The sequence below is a fragment of the Zootoca vivipara genome, chromosome 1, assembly GCF_963506605.1.
Source record: "Zootoca vivipara chromosome 1, rZooViv1.1, whole genome shotgun sequence".
Lineage (NCBI taxonomy): Eukaryota > Metazoa > Chordata > Lepidosauria > Squamata > Lacertidae > Zootoca > Zootoca vivipara.
This window is the reverse complement of record NC_083276.1, coordinates 135626082-135645532: the sequence shown is the minus strand read 5'-3', so window position 1 is coordinate 135645532 and position 19451 is coordinate 135626082. Positions and strand designations below refer to the sequence as shown.

General features: G+C 42.6%; 1 protein-coding gene across 1 annotated transcript in view; it reads left to right on the top strand.

Annotated features, from left to right (window-relative positions):
* Positions 1-19451, top strand: part of UBE2F (ubiquitin conjugating enzyme E2 F (putative)) — a 33528-nt gene that overhangs the window by 11481 nt on the left and 2596 nt on the right. Inside the window, exons 6-9 of the mRNA XM_035140724.2 lie at positions 2705-2775; positions 6554-6611; positions 9755-9787; positions 13684-13746. Coding sequence (XP_034996615.1) covers positions 2705-2775; positions 6554-6611; positions 9755-9787; positions 13684-13746 — 225 coding nt within the window. The remainder of the gene's footprint in view (positions 1-2704; positions 2776-6553; positions 6612-9754; positions 9788-13683; positions 13747-19451) is intronic.

Below are 19451 nucleotides of genomic sequence, written 5' to 3'. Positions count from 1 at the left end.
TGCTGAAAGGAGAATGGTAGAGGCAAAGCATTTCTTCTTATGCTGGAAATATGTGAAGGTCAGAATCGTGAGATACTAGATCAGGTATCCCCAAACTCGACCCTCCAGATGTTTTGGGACTACAACTCCCATCATCCCTAGCTAACAGGACCAGTGGTCAGGAATGATGGGAATAATAGTCCCAAAACATCTGGAGGGCTGAGTTTGGGGGTGCCTGTACTAGATAGTGTCTGCTTCTTATTGATTAGGGAGCAGCTCTGCCCATTGTGAATCATTAGACAGTTTTTGTTTTAATCATTATTTTGAAAGCAGAAATAAAATTATTAATAAAATCTGAAATAAAAAAAATAGCCTCCCTTGGATTTACACATATGTGTTTGTGGTTTAAGGTTTCTGAGAATAGGAATATATAAAAAGCAGCTGCTACAATGTTATCATCAGGCTCTTGTACTATTTGCCTCACATAATCAACTTTTATAGAAAAATGAGTATTCTTGTTCATGTTTCCCACACCTTTTCTGGATAAAAAATAAGCCTGGTAATTGCAGTCAATACACAACAGCAGCTGAAGTCTGAATGTGAGAATATGATTGGCAGAGCTATGAAATTAATTTCAGAAAGAGTTAGCTGCTGTTTTTACCAATAAGGATTATTTTGGAGCTGCATATTATAATTTAATTTTCCAGTGTTTATAAAGAATCCGTTTGTTTAATCAGTTTAAGTATATGATACAAAGATTCATGAGGATGAAAGAGAGAGAAAATAGAAATATTGGATTGACTTTAGAATCTAACCAGACTGATTAATGTTAGATGGTTATTGTTGCCAAGGAAAATAGATGTGCAAATAAAAAGCATAATTTCACAAAATGTGGGAAATACAGTTTGTGTTGAGTCACTTCATAATAACATAAAGAGATCAATTTAAAAAACAAACAAACCAACCCTGCATTTTTGGAGACTTTGTAGAATGTAAGATGCTGCTACTAATCATAGCACCCCTGTTGCCCCCCCTTTTTATCTTGTTTAGTAAATAAAAGATCCCACATAAACTTCCTGTTTATAATTACATTGTGATGTTTGGCAAGATACATTTGTCCTTTTGTGTGCATTATAGAACTATGCCAAGTTGAGTCTTATCTTCTCCACCTTGATCTCAAAATTGAAAGCTTTGCATCTTTCTAATCTAGAGCCTATGGCTAAATTGTTTAGCTATACAATCATACCTTGGATCCTGAGCGCCTTGCAAGTCGAACGTTTTGGCTCCCGAACGTCACAAACCCGGAAGTGAGTGTTCCAGTTTGTGAACGTTCTTTGGAACCCAAAAGTCCGACATGCCTTCCAATTGGAAGCCGTGCCTTGGTTTCCAAACGTTTTGGAAGTTGAATGGAGTTCTGGAACGGATTCCGTTTGACTTCTGAGGTACCACTGTACTGACTTTTCCTCTGGCAATAGAGCAACTTAAACTTTTGCCTCTGCTACTTGCAAATTGCCTCCTTGAATGCTAACCAGCAAGTAAAGCCCAACAGCAGTGAATATTCCCTATGCAATGGGGATTTACAGTTGCAATTGAAATTATTTAACCCCCATTGCCAATTTGGTTTATTATAAAAAAAAATAAGACTTTCAGCTGTTTGCAATGAGCAAATCAAACAAAAGCAATTGAAATCGCTCAACACAATGGATGCTTCAAGTAGGTCCCCCAAATTCAACTGAAATTGCAACTTTTACTGGCTTCTCCAGTCTCACTATTATTCAGCCCCTTCTTTAGTATTTAGTAGAGCAGGGGTCCCCAGACTACGGCCCGGGGGCTGGATGCGGCCCAATTGGCCTGCCAATCCGGCCCGCGACGACACCCGCCACCGCCGCCCGCTCTTACGGCGCGCAGCGCGGCAGCGCTCTTCCGGAAATCCTTTGTGCGCATGCGTATGGGCCTCTCCCGACCCGGAAGAGGTCATTACTGAACTAGAGGCCAACCGGCCCAAACGCCGGTAAGTCTGGGGACCCCTGTAGTAGAGCAACCTTTTGCTGCTATAACCTGCTGCAAGTGAGATGCATAGCCAGACAGCAGCTTCTGGCAGTGATCCTGAGGAATCTGAGGCCATTCCTCGAGCAATGGCCTCTAGTTCAGTAATATTGGGGTTTGCGTGCTGCAAATACCACCAGAGATTTTCTATGGGGTTCAAGTCAGGTAACTGTGATGGCCACTGTTCCTTTAACTTTGAACTTGTGAACTATGCTTCCAATGGTGTCTCTAGGAATATTCAGTGCCTTCACTATCTTTTTGTACCCTACTCCTTTGTGAAGGGTGATCTTTTCTCTTACCTTCTTGGACCATTCTCTTGACTTAGCCATATTTCTAGCATGCAGCCAAATTTGACAGTCAGCAAATCCCTAGCCAGCTCAGGTATTTCCTATGTTCCAGCTCAAGCACACCTGGTGCAATTAATTATGTTGTCATCTCATTTTGAACTTATTCCTGCACCACAAACCTTGCTAGAAGATATGAGTATTTGATAGGAAAAGACATCAGCTACAAAACTGAGGATGGGTGTTGTCTATTCTCTGGATAAGTAACTGGGGTGGGTGGGCTGTGAGGTGGCACACAATGCAGATTTCTGGAGAGCGGATGTCCAGAGCAATGTGATCTGTTTTGTCCTTCAGCTTGGGCAGCTTTGTAATCTTATGTTTTATTTTTCTGGCAGCCTCCCAAAGTGAAATGTTTGACTAGAATCTGGCATCCCAACATCACGGAAACAGGGGAAATCTGTTTAAGGTAATAAATAATTTTTATAGCTCACTTCTCTTATTCTATTGTCAGAGTTAAATGCCAGTAGATTAAATGGCTATTTCTTGTGAGTATGTGGGTAGAAGAGAAAGAAAGAGCACATATCACTGTCAAATGGCTCCTCCCCAAATAGGAATTACTTCAGCATAAGTTTGCTCAAACTCCACACCAGGCAGCAATGTTTGTAAAACAACAAACAAACAAACCACCCACACAGAAGCCTGTTTTATGTTTGTCTGTAGCTGAACCAACCTGGCTAACACAGCCACCTCTCTGCCAAGTGCTTTGTTTGCTTTAAATCAGGCATCCCCAAACTGCGGCCCTCCAGATGTTTTGGCCTACAACTTCCATGATCCCCAGCTAACAGGGCCAGTGGTCGGGGAAGATGGGAAGTGTAGTCCAAAACATCTGGAGGGCCGAAGTTTGGGGATTCCTGCTTTAAATGCTGTGTTATTTGGATCTTGCTAACTATGAAAGCTGAATGTACACATAGGCATATCCCACAGGAGAGGTGCCATTTCACTTTCCTCCCCTAACCAATAATAATAATAATAATAATAATAATAATAATAATAATAATAATAATAATAATTTATTATTTATACCCCGCCCATCTGGCCGGGTTCCCCCAGCCACTTTGGGCGGCTTCCAACAAAACATTAAAATACAGAAATCAAACATTAAAAGCTTCCCTAAACAGGGCTGCCTTGAGATGCCTTCTAAAGGTCTGGTAATTGTTGTTCTCTTTGACCTCTGGTGGGAGGGCATTCCACAAGGTGGGTGCCACTACCGAGAAGGCCCTCTGCCTGGTTCCCTGTAACTTGGCTTCTCGTAGCGAGGGAACTGCCAGAAGGCCCTCGGTGCTGGACCTCAGTGTCTGGGCAGAACGATGGGGGTAGAGACGCTCCTTCAGGTATACTGGACCAAGGCTGTTTAGGGCTTTAAAGGTCAATACCAACACTTTGAATTGTGCTCGGAAACGTACTGGGAGCCAATGTAGGTCTTTCAGGACCGGTGTTATGTGGTCTCGGCATGCACACGAAAGCTCATACCAAAATAAAAACTTAGTTGGTCTTTAAGGTGCTACTGAAGGAATTTTTTTATGTACATGTGAGACACTGATACACACCATATTGCAGCCAGCAAAGGTTGATGGGTCTCAATCAACTGAAAAGGCCCAGCAGAAGAATAAGTGGGACTGGGCTTAGGCTAGCAGCTGCATTGCATTTGCTGCTACCAAGATTGAAAGTGAGCAGGGAATCTCACTGAGGAAGAAAAGAAAAGAACATGCAAGCCAGACTAAACAAACAATGAAGAAAGAATCAGAGAGGGGATTCAAATGACTTGCACCCACAACTCACCTTCTGTTGGTCACACATGCACTCACCACATACAGACAAACACAAACCTCCCTTCCTCTCTCGATCTCCCCAAATGCATTGCTTGGTCACCTTTCTCTACCTTAAAAATGCATGTCTAGGCTACCAAGATCTCCTGCAATGCTTTTGCAAAGTTTTTTGCAGATAAAGTTGCTCAGATTCGGAAGGAGGTAGACTCCACCGTGGGAGCAGGGCCAGGGCGGGAGAGTGCTAGAGCCCTGTCTAGTCATGTTATATGGGATCAATTCCAATCTGTTACCTCCGAGGATGTGGACAGGCTGCTTGGACGAGTGAAACCGACCACCTGTCTCCTTGATCCTTGCCCATCCTGGCTAATAAAAGCGAGCCGGGAGGGGCTGGGCGATGGGCTGCGCGGGGTAGTGAATGCTTCCCTCTACGAGGGAGCCTTCTCAGACCCACTGAAAGAGGCGGTCATTAAACTGCTTCTTAAATAACATCTCTGTTGGGGCCTGAGTGTTCAGACCCCTGGGCACTCACTTGTGGGGTGCCTCAGGATTCCGTTCTCTCCCCCATGCTTTTTAATATCTATATGAAGCTGCTGGGAGAGATCATCAGGGGGTTTGGGCTGGGTGTTCATCAGTATGCGGATGATACCCAGCTCTACCTCTCTTTTAAATCAGAACCAGTGAAGGCGGTGAAGGTCCTGTGTGAATGCCTGGAGGCGGTTGGAGGATGGATGGCGGCTAACGGATTGAGGTTGAATCCTGACAAGACAGAAGTACTGTTTGTGGGGGACAGGAGGACTCCCTGGTCTTGAATGGGGTAACTGTGCCCCTGAAGGACCAGGTGCGCAGCCTGGGAGTCATTTTGTACTCACAGCTGTCCATGGAGGCACAGGTTAATTCTGTGTTCAGGGCGGCTGTCTACCAGCTCCATCTGGTACGCAGGCTGAGACCCTACCTGCCTGCAGACTGAGTGCCAGAGTGGTGCATGCTCTGGTTATCTCCCACTTGGACTACTGCAATGCGCTCTACATGGGGCTACCTTTGAAGGTGACCCGGAAACTGCAATTAATCCAGAATGCGGCAGCTAGACTAGTGACTGGGAGTGGCCGCCGGGACCACATAACACCGGTCTTGAAAGATCTACACTGGCTCCCAGTACGTTTCCGAGCACAATTCAAAGTGTTGGTACTGACCTTTAAAGCCCTAAATGGCCTCGGTCCAGTATACCTGAAGGAGCATCTCCACCCCCACCATTCAGCCTGGACACTGAGATCCAGCACCGAGGGCCTTCTGACGGTTCCCTCATTGCGAGAAGTGAGGTTACAGGGAACCAGACAGAGGGCCTTCTCGGTAGTGGCACACCCTCCTATCTGATATCAAGGCAATAACTGAAGACGGCCCTGTTTAGGGAAGTTTTTAATGTTTGATGCTGTACTGTTTTTAATATTCAGTTGGAAGCCGCCCAGAGTGGCTGGGGAAACCCAGCCAGATGGGCGGGGTATAAATAATAAATTATTATTATATTATTATTACCAGTTAGGCAAAGAAGCAATCAGAATAAACATCCCAATTGCTTCTCCAACGCTAAGAGAAAAAACTTTTTTGGGGTTTTGCAAACCCACAACAGCCTGAAGCAGGACAAAGGCAGGCAGAAAATGACCAGGGAACTCATCCCCATCACTTTCTCCAACTTCCACACACAGCTGTGACAAAAGCCCTTTGGGGCAATGCAAGCACTCTCCTTTTGCAATGAATCGGTGGGCGGGGATAATATTTGCTTCTCTTCTCCAAAGTGACCAGTAGCAGAGCCCAACCAGTTGGGAGATGTGGATCCTGAAGGCAGGAGCCCCAGGGTTGACAGCGGAGCAGGATGGCTGCTGTAGCCCAGTCTGGAGGCTTTGCTTGGGCTGTCCATCCACCACCTCTTAGTCACACTATGGTTTGTAGCATCACCTGTCTGTGGCCAAGTGAACTGCACCGTGACGACATCTTACAGTTTTATATTAGTTAGCTCCATTACCCACCTTTTACCACAAAGGCCCAGGGCTGGTTACTGCAATGTAAAATGCAACATTAAAAACAGATTAAAACAAATTGCAATCACAACCAGTTGATACAAAATTGTGGGAGCAAAATGGACTGATTGAATTGAGAACCTTGGTGAAAGATTGATTAGTCAGAATATATCTCCAAGTGATATGAGGTGGGACAAGACCACCTGCTTACACTGTTAGCCACGTTTGTGTGCAGTCACCTATATGTAGGGGTACACATACACACAAACTCTTTTTCAGCTATTAATATCAAATTTTCTGTCATTCCTTGGCAGCTGGCTGGGCATTTAATTTGTCCCTTAAATCCTAGAGTAAGCAAAGCACATAGGAATTCAGTGTATAATATGTATTTGCATCTTTATTTCAGTTTATTGAGAGAACATTCAATTGATGGCACTGGCTGGGCTCCCACTAGAACATTAAAGGTAGTATTATCTTAAACGTATAAATGTGATAATCTTGATCAGGTGAAAACTTCTATAACATTTGTGTAAATCTTTAGGGAATTTTTTAAGAAAAAAATTGTTATCTTGATTTGAATGGTGAATTAAGCACATGCTCTCTAATAAGATTAGTTTCTTGCCTCTTCCAATAAATAAATGGGACCTAAATGTGGTTTCATTGTTTATTTTTTTAACCTAAGCTCAGCTGTATTTTTGTGTTCTGTGAAAGTTTTGATTTCTCTGAGGCATATGCCCCTGTTCACCTATGAAGTGGATGTGAGAGGTTGTATTGGGCAGAAGGGAGTATTGGGGGAAGTGGGATAAAGCCTATTCCACAGTACAGGAATGCTGGAAATGGTTTGCTTTCCCTGCCATAGGCTTTGCTCCATAGACTTTAAGCAGCTTCCAATGTCAACTGTGAGCTAAGCAGAGAGAATACAGTGGTACCTTGGGTTATGTACCTGATTCGTTCCGGGGTGCACTTCGTAACTTGGACGGCTGCGATAGTGCACTTCTGTGCATGCGTGACCTGCGCAGAATGCGCGGGCGGCGAAAAATACTTCCGGGTTTGCGGAATACGCAACCCAAAAAGTACATAACTCGAAGCAAACGTAACCCGAGGTACGACTGTATTACATAAATCAATGGATCACGGTAATGGAAGACAGGGGATATAGATTCTCTCTCCTTCCCTCCACATTCCTTTTTCCAAGCACATGCTTAGAATAAATTCTTAAGATTGCCTGACATCATATCTTTTACCCCAGAATAGCCCTATGATTTTAAAGTGCCATAAATCTCTTTGTAGTATTTAGTCTCAACAATTTACATAGGAGCCTTTGTACTTTCTTGGTAGCTTTTATGTAAATCCAAGGAAACTTTGTATGTAAATCAGCTTGGTTTCTGCAAAGGAAAATTGTTTAGAATTTTTTGAATGAGTTTTTTTAAAAAAAAATCAGATAAGGGTTAACAATTAACTAGCATAGTTTTTGCTAGTGAAAATATGAATTAAAAATATAAATTATGAACTACCAATTTCAGATATCCCACAGGTATCGAAGGAAGTCATTTGGAAAATTGTGTCTTAAAGTGTGAGGTTGCATCAATTGATAATTACTTTATTTACTTATTGCAGTTCCATTTTTTTATTTATCTAAAGTACTTATATACCCCTTTTCATTTGAAATCAGAAGACAGTGAACAATTAAAAATACACTAAAATTACAATTCAGAATAACAAAGTCAATAGGCCAGGGCAGACATAAAATTAATAAATACAATAAATTGGTACTAATGGGCAGCAAAACCAGGAAAATATTAATTAGCTTTTAGGAAGCAGTGAAATGAAATTAGTGTTGGTGCGTGCCTTAGTTCAAAGGGGAGGTGATTTCATAGCGAAGGCGTAACAACTAGAAAGGCCTTCTCTCTGGTTGCTGTGAGACAAACCTCTACAGGTTGCAAGCACATATCTGCAAGTGGATGGTAGAAATTCAGTCATTAATATAGCCCATATTTACAATCTGTATTTTATGTATAATAATACCTCTGCGAACATCCACGTTGTCTAGCGTCCATTACGGTGAACGTCCACAGCAAACTCAGAAGTACTGGAACAGGTTACTTCTGGGTTTGCTGCTCGCACATACGCAGAAGCACAAACTGCTCTGCATGTGTGCAGATGCAGCGCTTTGCCCTGTGTCCTTTTCAGTTAGCGGCCGGGGCTCTGGAACAGATCCCGGCCGCAAAACGAGGTACGACTGTACTGTAGAATAAATTTCTGACAGACCAAGGCTTCCATTTTTAAAGATGAAAGTAGATTGACAAAGTGATATCCTCAAAGCTTCCCCTTAAGATCATGGTTAAATTGGGACTTGAGTCTGGCTTCCAGGACCAAGTCCACCAAGATCATGCTACTCCCTGTTAAATGTATAGTCTTATGCCAGGCTCTGCAAGTAGAGTACCAAGGTTGTGGAAAGGTTTATTTCATATCCATTTTATAATCTGTTGGCATTACTCTTAATTTTTCTTGGTAGAAATAAATGTTTATTTTTGCAAACTGTTGAGCTTATTGTTACAGGTAGGTAGCCGTGTTGGTCTGCCATAGTCGAAACAAAATAAAAAAATTCCTTCCAGTAGCACCTTAGAGACCAACTTAGTTTGTCATTGGTATGAGCTTTCGTGTGCAGATCTGAAGAAGTGTGCATGCACACGAAAGCTCATACCAATGACAAACTTAGTTGGTCTCTGTAAGGGTGACTCCCTACAGGGAGCCAGCCCCCATCATCCTAACTGGACTCAAGCAGAGTTACTCTAGAGTAGCCACAACGACCCTCTGACAGTCTCTAAGGTGCTACTGGAAGGAATTTTTTTTATTTTGTTGAGCTTGCTGTTCCTTAATATGACTCTTTGAGATGGCACCAAGCAAGTAAGGTCCAAGGAGATTTTATCTGGTACTCTATGCAACATTCTTAGATTTGATATTTCTTGTATTATATCCTGCTTTAGGTATTGCTCTCTAATAACTACAAATAGTTCAGAAAAAAATCTGTTTCAAATTCAGTTTTGCTGAAGAGCCATTCACAATATACTTTTATTGCCATAATTTAGATAATATTCATCTATCTAGGTACATTTGTGAAAATAGAATAAAACCCCAAATATAATAGGTCATAAAACTCAAAATCTTTCAGTTGGGGTCATGATTGAAGAAAATGCATTCTGAAATCAGTGCAAAGAAAGGTTCACACACTTTTTTTTACCTAAAAAAATGTGAGTCACTTCTTTTTCTTCCTAAAATGAAAATATTTTAAAATCTCTTAAATCATCAAGCATGGTTATTCCTTTGGTTCCATTTAAAATTTTCAAAGAATTTAAATGGGCGAGCATGTCTCTGGAATCAATGCTGATACCTTGAAATTAAATGCTTTAGATAAGGGTGGGAGTGTTTGTTTGTTTGTTTGTTTATATTCTTTATGGAAAGTTCAACATTTACTGAACATTTTGTGCAAGAATTCAATATCTTTGCATTTTGCCTTTGGTAAAAAAATAAATAAGAATGCTTCTCTGATGTGTAGACATTTGAGTTGATCAATTCTTTGACTGAATCTACTTCTTTTTCTTTTCAGGATGTTGTTTGGGGATTAAATTCTTTATTTACTGTAAGTAACAAGTGCACTGGCTGAGGTCTTTTTCAGTTGACCTTATCATTCTAAGACTTGCCCTTTGCAAAAGAAAATAGTGCTTACAGCTTCTAGAAGAGTTACCGTGTGAATTTGTTGCATCAAAATTGTTGTAGGGCCTGAAATATCATCATCTTATTTATGATTGCATAAGCTTCAGTGAAGTAGAGTCCCATTGAATGCACTTGATTAAGTAGACTGTACTGCACTAAAGCTTATGCCCTAATGAAATTATTTCTCTTCAGAGTGTTACAAGACTCTTTGTAGTCCTTATAAACATCAGGAACCTACTTCCCCTAGCAAATCACATTGACAAGAAAGTATGTACTCTTCTCAGGCATTTTGGCACCTAAGGTGCCAAACTACAAAATGGCGCCTTCCTCCCTGTTAAAGAAGGGGGGAATAATGATCCACATTGGGATCTTCTGTCCCGGAGGATCCTGGGCTGACCCTGTAAATTTGGCATTTTAAGTTTATGTTGTGGTTTTATTGGGCTCTCAGTTACCTTCTATGGATGTTACCTTATGATAACTAGTGTTAAACCTCTGAGATGATAAGATATAAATCTGAATCTATGTACTTTTCTGTTGCTTCTTTAAATTAACATTTATGTGATCAAACATTCGTGCTATTTTTCTGGAAAGTAAAAGGAAGGATGAATAAGTCTTAATTGCCTTTCCCCTTTGAAGTTATGTAATTACAGCATCAGATAGATTATATTTCTGCTCTGTTGTCCAATTTGCAATCTGAAGCAGATACAGTAGTATCTCCAGTTACGTAACCCTCTGGTTACATAAACTTCAGGATGCGAAAGCAGCAAACCCGGAAGTATTTGACCAGGTTTCGCTGCGTGCGCAGGTTTTCAAGTTGCAAAAACCTCGGGATCCGACTGGACCTCCGGAACTAACAATTAACACAATGGAGGTGCAAACCTGAGGCCCTCATTTCAGGGCGATTATTCGGTGTATGAGCTGCTGTAACTCCTTGTTCTAAATGCCCCTTCCCCAGAAGTTTAACCTTCCTCCCCATAACAACCAATGAGTGTCTCTTCAGAACTTCTGAGGCTGGCTTCTCGGGTATTCTGAGCACCTATTATTAACAAATAATTATCCCTGATGGCAGACAAGCTAGCAGTGGATTCCCTTTAGCTTGCTGTGCTCCACCAGAAGTCTGAAACAGCATCCTTTTTAAAAGCTCCTTTGTAAATAATTATGCACCCAGGACCATCTTTTCTACGTCAAAGTTTTCCTTCTACTTCAAAGGCAGACTTTGTGAATTAATTGAATTGTGTGTGTCCTGCCCCAATTTAAGGACATTCTACAGTATAAACTCAGAAGAACCATGAGACATTGGAAAATGTAATGCCTGACAAGCTGTAGAATCTGGATACTCTGAACTCTTGGTATTGGCTGTGTATGTGCTTTACGAGGATTTATATTTCAAGAAATATCCACATCTTTCCCCCCAGAGTGTAAACAACAGATTGTTTCATATCACAGGTTCTGAATACTGCTCAGATTGAATAGGGCCTATAGGCCAATGACCTCTTTCCTCAGGACTGCTGGTCCAATTAACTTGGGATGCCTTGGGCAACTTTTATGTAAAAATAAAAATATTAGTTGACCTGATCACATATAGCATGTGCAATTTAGGCCTGAGCTATGTTTTTAAAAGGGGACACGGGTGGCGCTGTGGGTTAAACCACATAGCCTAGGGCTTGCCGATCAGAAGGTTGGCTGTTCGAAACCCTGTGACGGGGTGAGCTCCCATTGCTCGCTCCCAACTCCTGCCAACCTACCAATTCGAAAGCACGTCAAAGTGCAAGTAGATAAATAGGTACCGCTACAGCGGGAAGGTAAACAGTGTTTCCATGTGCTGTTCTGGTTCGCCAGAAGCGGCTTTGTCATGCTGGCCACATGACCTGGAAGCTGTACGCCGGCTCCCTCGGCCAATAACGCGAGATGAGCGCCGCAACCCCAGAGTCGGTCACGACTGGACCTAATGGTCAGGGATCCCTTTACCTTTATGTATTTACCTTTTTGTTTAAAAGACACCACATTTTGGGGATTTTTGTTTTGGGGATTAAAAAAAAATACCCATAATAAGTGACCGTGATAGCAAGAAAAGCAGAATATGGTAGGTGCAATTTTATACCACTTTCAGCACCAACCACTGCAAAAATAATTGCCAGACAATCTTCTGTTTCCATAGTGATCATTTCTTTCCCCTCCTCACAGTGACTTAATTAATGCATGAGATTGTCAACTCTCAGGCTGCTTTGATTTGAACAAGGTTAAATTTTAGCCTTCATGCAAAAGAGTAGCAGTGTTTGTTGCAGAGAGGATTTTGGAACTTTGGACCTTTTTATCTAGTAAAACTAGATAAAATTAGTCATATCTGAGACTGCAATCCTACACACACTTGGAATTAAGCCTCATGGAAATAGTGGAAATCCCACTGAAACCACTTAAGTCCTGTTGCTTTCATAGGATTTAAAGTTCACTTGTATACATATCTATTCTGAATGAATACATTCAGGTACAAATTTATAGAACTGCAGCCTTATTTTAACTAATTTTAGCTAGATTGGAAGTGTTGTTTTCTCCTATAGGGTAACTTGATCATTGTTTTTATTGAGTGCCAAGTTAATGGATTTATGGACACATTTTGTGGAGACATAATGTTGACGTGGTTGCTTGCTTGGAACTGAAGTATTGCTCACCCAGTTCTTGGATAACAGCATGTGTGCACATGCACACGCAACCTGCTGAATGGTGAACCTTTGTTGAAATGGAGGAGTGGGTGTTCATAAGCTGTTTGTGATAAGGCATACCAACCTGATTCTTAAAGTCTTAAAGTAAAAAATTGCAGTAGGCCTCCCTAAGGGTTTTGATTTGCCTTTAGGTTCCAGATTTATTTATCTAATTCTTATCCAGCTGTTGCTCTGCGCTAAATTCAATCTCTTTGGCTCAGTTAAGTGTCACAGATCATCTTTGTTTGGTCATAATAAATGGGCTTTGGACTTATTGCACTCCTTCCTCCCCTTGTACACTTCAATTCTTTTCCTCACTTTCTGGTTTATGTTAACCATAGTTTGCCAGAGTATATGATTTGAGCAAACAATGGTTGTTGCAAACCATAATTCACCTCCAAAGCAGAGTTTGAAACTTGTTTGAATCGGGTTTCCAGTGCTATTTTGGAGGCAATGTTAGTGTGGTTAGTCCATTGTTTTTACAATTCCCGGAAATCTGGTCAATAAATTTTGTTGTCCATTCCAACCTTGTAACATTAGAACAGCAACAGCCGTCGCCCAAACCTTCTCAGTTATGATTCCAATACTATAGAATCTTGAAAGAGATTGAAAACCTGTTTACTGAGCTTTCAGAGGGTAAGAGATCTTATCTTTCATGTGATTTGGCTTTTTCTCTGAGGCTACTGGCACAGCTTTGTGGGATTTTAAATATATATTTCTGCTGTTGTGACCAGCTACTTTAAACCACTAGTGAAAGTGGTAAGAAAGTGAAAGTATTTAAAATAAACAAGTGAGGGGGAAATTAATGAGTGTAAATGGAATGGAAAGAACCCAAGGCACAGCCTGTTAACTTGGTTGTAACATCTGAACCAGGTCTTTGCAGACACCCTAATAGTAAAACAGCCTCTGAATGTTTAGATTTTCAATTTGGAGTTAACAAAGATCTCATTGACTCAGTCCAAGAGCTTGTACATTCTATATAAGACATCTGACTCTTTTTTATCAAACCATTATACCACATCATAAACAGTTTGTCGTGTGGTAGAAAGGGTTAGTTTCAAAGTTCATTTTTGTGATAGTTACAGCCAACCATTTTCTTAAATGTCTGGTTTTTTCTCTTCAGGATCTCTTGAATTTTGATGATCCTTTGAATATTGAAGCTGCAGAGCATCATTTACGCGACAAGGTGAATAGCAATGTACTATAAGAATATGGCTCAGTTTTCTAATCTGTTTTGTAGCCTTTGACAGGGAATGATTTCTGTGCATCAATATTTAACAAGCATCATTTTAAAAAGTACAGTATTCAATTTATTCTAAGGATCTTGGATCTACCTTCTATACTGCAAAATGATATGGCATTAATGTTTGTGCAGGGTGCTGGGTCTTCTCTTTCTGCCTGCAAGCCCCTGTTCCCCACCCCACCCCCCCAATAGTGCCAGTGTTCGGTGACCCTCCACAGTAACTGGGGGCAAGAGCAAGGTGCATTGGGTGGGAAGAATTGGGGGAGGGAAGGGAACGCCCTACAAGCAGAAGTATATTCAACTTGTGTCTTTCTATCCAAGCCACCGTGATTATACTGTGAACTCCAAAATCATATGACTATATAAAGTTTATTGTGTCATACAATAAGAACAGTAATGAGTTAGAGCCAAAGGGCCATAGGTGGAATTTGATTGCACAAACAATTCTAGAACAATGCTGTTGGCCTATGCTGGGGAAAGAGATTTTTGGAAAATGGTGAAAGATATTTTTGGGGGAAATTTTTAATCATATTTTTTTTTCACTTTTTTTAAAAAAAGTAACTTCAAAAGTTAATGTAAGCCCATGATGTCGCATATCATATTAAATCCCATGAAGGTCTGAAGAGATTGGTATTTTTAGTTTTGAAATATCTCAGTTCCGAAAAACGTTTGCAAACCGGAACACTTATTTCCAGGTTTGCGGCATTCATGAGCCGATTTGTTTGACAACTAAGCCGTTCAAGAACCAAGGTACCACTGTATATTACTTTCCTGGGACAATCAAAGCCATTTCCATTAGCAGACCAACAATATAACCAGCATAATAGAAAACAATATTGAAAACAAAAGTGCAAGCAAGATGTGTCTTACATCTTTTCCAAAACAACAAACAAACCTCTTTGCTCAACTGTTCAGGAAGGAGGGCCCACAAATTCAGTTCTGCAACTATAAAGGTTTGCTGTCTAGCCACCACCATGCAAACCTGAACAGTAAGGCTTACTGACTAGTGAGAGCAGACAGTCCTCTGTGGCTAGGCTCAACACACTGAAGCGTTTAGCCACAAAAGAATATTATTTGTTAAGGGTGTATCAACAATTCTTAGACTAGCATTTACCAATGAATAAGTTTCTTCATAAGCAATACATATCTCATGGCAGGAAAGCAAAAACACTTCAGAAGAAGGTGCTGCTATTGTGTGTATAATATGAATACCGCAGATAGCTGAACAGAGGGGAAGGGAAATTGGGGCTCAAGTGTAGCTTCCCTCCTCTCTTATTTGTTTGCTTTTGTCCTTCTTAATACTTTTTGTGATCATTGTGATGAATACCTTGAATCAGACTGAGATACCAGGCTGTGCGGCATGTTGCTTTTGGCACTAAGGGGAATGTGGGGGTCTCCTATTTTAAGACAACCTGAAAAACGCGGCTTGTGCCTACGTCTCTAGGAACACCCAGGGTATATCTTGTTGGATCTCAGCTTCAGTATTTTGTGTGTGATGCAAAGTGTACTACTCTTTGGCAATTAATATTTTTGGGGTGGGGAAGAAGGCAGAATATTCAGTTCATTACAAATCACAGTTACTCAGTGCTAATGAACGAATTAGGTTGCACTACATACCTGATAGTCGAGCACAAAGGGACCATCTGTCCAGTAGCTGTATGAATCAGTACCTGCTTTTGATTCACTCACTTAGAACTAGTCACCTTTTCAGGAAGTTATGCACAAGCAGCACCAGCATCTTCATGAAGGTTTCTGCTGTATCTGCTGTATTGTTTTTCTACCAGAAATTCAGGTGCAGAACTTAAGAATTGCCAATTGATGAAAAGCAAAAAAGACTTTTCTGTAATTCACTTTCCACATCTCTAAGGCCTTTCAGTAACTTCACAGTACAGTGTAATCACATCACACACACATTTTACTTGAGCGAATTCAATTACACATGCTCGACTCCACTGGTGGCAACGGCTTTCCTGGCACAGTTGCAGCAGAGGAGGGGGAGGTATTAAGGCAGGAGAGTACTAAGAAGCCTGTCTCTCTCAGCTGCAAGACGAGCGGGGAAGCAGAGACAGCTGGAGAAGAAGAAACCCTAGTTCCATCAGCTACAAAACAAGTGGGGAAGCAACAGAGGCAGGCAGAGGAAGAAGAAACCCAGCCTCCATTGCCTGCAGAAGGGAGGAGAGAGGCAAACAGAGAGAGATGCAGGCAGAAGAAAAAGGAATGGAATTTTCTTTTACAAGAAAGACTTTTCTGGCCAACCTTCCTATAGCTTTCTATGGAGTAAGGACGCTCTGTTCACTTTCTGGTCTGTTTCTCTGGCTTTCTAGACTTCTTCCACAACTGGAAGTATACTGGGACTATAATGCAGAAGTATGCTTGGTAGTGGGAAGAAGAAGGAAGTGTCTTCTTCAGAAGAGAAGCAGCAATAATCCCTTCCTCCACACGCTAAAATCTACCCCACCACTCAGAACTCAGCACAACATTCTTCCCTTGTACCACACAAGCTAAAAAACTAATTTGTGGGAGGTATCTAGTGAAGACAAGCATCCGCTGTGGACACAGAGCCGCCAGGAATTAGGACAAGGAGTTGCAGAAAATAATCCTTGATCTCTGTTGTGGCACAACCTTAAAAGGGAAATTTTAGCAACTAATATTACCAAAGTTTTGGATATCAGTTAGTGAAGTGTACTTAGAATTGGCAAGTAAAGCAATCATTCACCCTGTGCCATTTGGTAGCACCTGTCTTCATGAGCCACGGGTGTCAAACTCAAGGTCCGCGGGCCAAATCCGGCCCGCCAGACCTCATCATGTGGCCCGCCGAGCGCCCCAGCCAGCGGGACCCAGCAGCGGGACCTTGCTGCTGAAGCGCCGCGCCGACAAAGCGCCAACAAACAGCTGGGGCCTGGGGGGGTAGAAAGGCGGCCGGAGCAGCGCTGCGTGGAGCGCCCCGAGCCACAGCAGAAGAAGGAAGAGGCAGCTTGTCGGGTCAGCGCCCGGCAGCGCCGCACGGAGAGTCCCGAGCCTCTGCGACACAGCAGTGCTCTGTAGCACTTTGAATCCTCCTCCTCCTGCCACGGCTCGGCGCCTGGAAACGGCTGCTGCTGCTGCTGCTGCTGCTGCTGCTGCTGCTGCTGCTGCTGAAACACAGACAAAGCACCCAGCAGCGCCACGTGGAGGAGGAGGAGGATTCAAAGTGCTACAGAGCACTGCTGCGTCCCAGAGGCTCGGCACTCTCCGTACGGTGCTGCCGGGCACCGACCCAACAAGCCGCCGCCGCCGCCGCCTCTTGCCTCACCTCCTCCTCCTCCTGCCGCGGCTCAGCCTCATGAACATGCAACTCTGAGGTTTTACGCACGTCTGCTAAAACAGACACCCGCTGCCTCACGCTGCACGGGAAATGCTTTTTGCCCCTAGGTCCCTTCGCGCTCTTTTCTGGCGTTGAATTAAGGCGGCGACCCCCCCTTCCCTTTCTTTCTTCCTCTCTCTCGTTCTTATTCTTTCTTTCCCTCTCCTTCCTTCCTTCTTTATCTCTGTCTTCTCTCCGTCTTTCTTTTTCTTTCCTTCTTTATTCCCTTCCTTCTTTCCTACTCTTCTTTCTCTCCCCTCTTTCCTTCCTCTCTCCCTCCTGCTCCCTCTTTTCTTTCTTTCTTTCTTCCTTACTTTCTTCCTTTCTTCCTTCCGTCCTTCCCATCTTTCTTCCTCTCCCTCATTCTTATTCTTTCTTTCCCTCTCTACTTCCTTCCTTCTTTCTCCCTTTCTGTCTTCTCTCCCTCTTTCTTTTTCTTTCCTTCTTTATTCCCTTCCTTATTTCCTACTCTTCTTTCTCTCCCCTCTTTCTTTCCTTCCTTCCTCTCTCCCTCCCACTCCCTCTTTTCTTCCTTCCTTCCTCCCTCCCTCCCTCCTCTCCCCTCCCCTCCCCTCCCCTCCCTCTCCCTCTCCCTCTCCTCAGAAACATAGGATGCTGCTTTATACTTCTGGCCCTTAAACCCTGGAACCAGGAGAGCAGCTCCAGTGAGTCAACCTCAGCCAGTCCCTTTGGTGAAGGGTAGTGGCTCACTAGCAGAACATCTGTCCTGCATGCAGAAGGACCCCAGCATCTCCAGATACCAGTAGCTCTGCAAAGCTCCTGCATGAAACCCTAGCGAGCCTCCACCACCCAGTGCAGTTACCAAAAATCATTTTTCAATAAATTGTACAATAATTGTACATTTGAATATCTACTTGCCATTATTCTGACTATGTTTCTGCTTTCAGAGCTAGTTATTACTTACATTATTACAAAAAACAGTAATAATTGAATGCAGTGACAATAATTTATGATAATAAAGAGTGGACACATAGTCCTACAGATACAACCAGCCCTTTGAGGGTGACCAAACTACTGATGCGGCCCCCGATGAATTTGAGTTTGACACCCCTGCTCTAAACAAAAACAAAACCCCAATTTGGTTGTACAAGGTGAGCTGTGAGTTAGCTTTTCGCTTCTCACCCCTCACTGGAATGAAATCTGAAATGACGTTTGCTCAGATGTCTCATTGAAATGGTGAGTCTTTAAATCAGTCAATCAATCATTGGTTTTCAATAGCTTCTCAGCCTTTTGGCTAAGAAAAAATGTAAAAATCTCGGATTTTCATTTCACAGTAATGCCAAAGTAACACCATGTATGTTACTTTGTGAATTACCATTTCAATATTAATGAAGTGTCTTATTAGTGCTATTGAAGTTATAAATCAAAAATGAATATGTGAAATTGGGTCCCATAGCACAATTTGGGAGTCTGGTGCATCTTGGGTCTGGACCCGTTGAAGACCACTGGAACATACTATTTGCACAGCACCTAATTCTGTGTGGTATGAGATTCCAGGGGTTCCATGCACTTACCACCAGAAGCAAGCCAGCTGTTAGTCACACAAAGCAAGTGGGATTAATTCTTTATTAGGAAAAAACAGGATCTGCACAGGAGTGCCAAGCCTAATTTGCAGAGCAACTCATCTTCAGTAGCAGAAACTGAAGGTTTCCACCTTCCCACAGCTGTTTGAGTCCCCTCCTCTCCAGGGCTTTTCCCAAGCAATCTCTGACTGTGCCTGCAGTTTTTGCTCCTTCCACTTCATGCCTCTTCTGCTTCTGGGAGACCAGGGAGAGGGGAACTTGTTGTAGCAGGAGGGGCAGACAACCACACCTCTTCACCAGCTGGACTCCTCTCTACCTCTTGGCCTCCTTCTTCTCCTGCTTCAGCTTCTGGTTCTGATTCTGGACTTCTCTCTGCCACAGACTCTCCCTGCTCACTAAACCCTGTTAACTCTTCAGCTTTCAACACCTCCCAGTATTCTCCCACCACCAGTACTTGGGCTCTGAGCCTTCTTCCCTTGGGGGTTCCCCAGCTGGTTCTTACTACCATTCGTATGCGTCAAACCAGTCTGCGACACCCAGGGTTCGTGTTTCATTCAGAATGAGACACAGTGGAGCCTGTGGTTTCTTAATGGTATATGGTTTATTTACACATATATACAACCTGAGCCTACAGCATCAGTATCCCAAGACGGCCTTGCTTCCCCCATAGCCGCAACCTTTGATTCAAACAGAAGTCAAACATCACTCTCTCTGGCTTCCTAATCTACAGCTAGCTTCTAGCTCACATCACTCAACTCTGG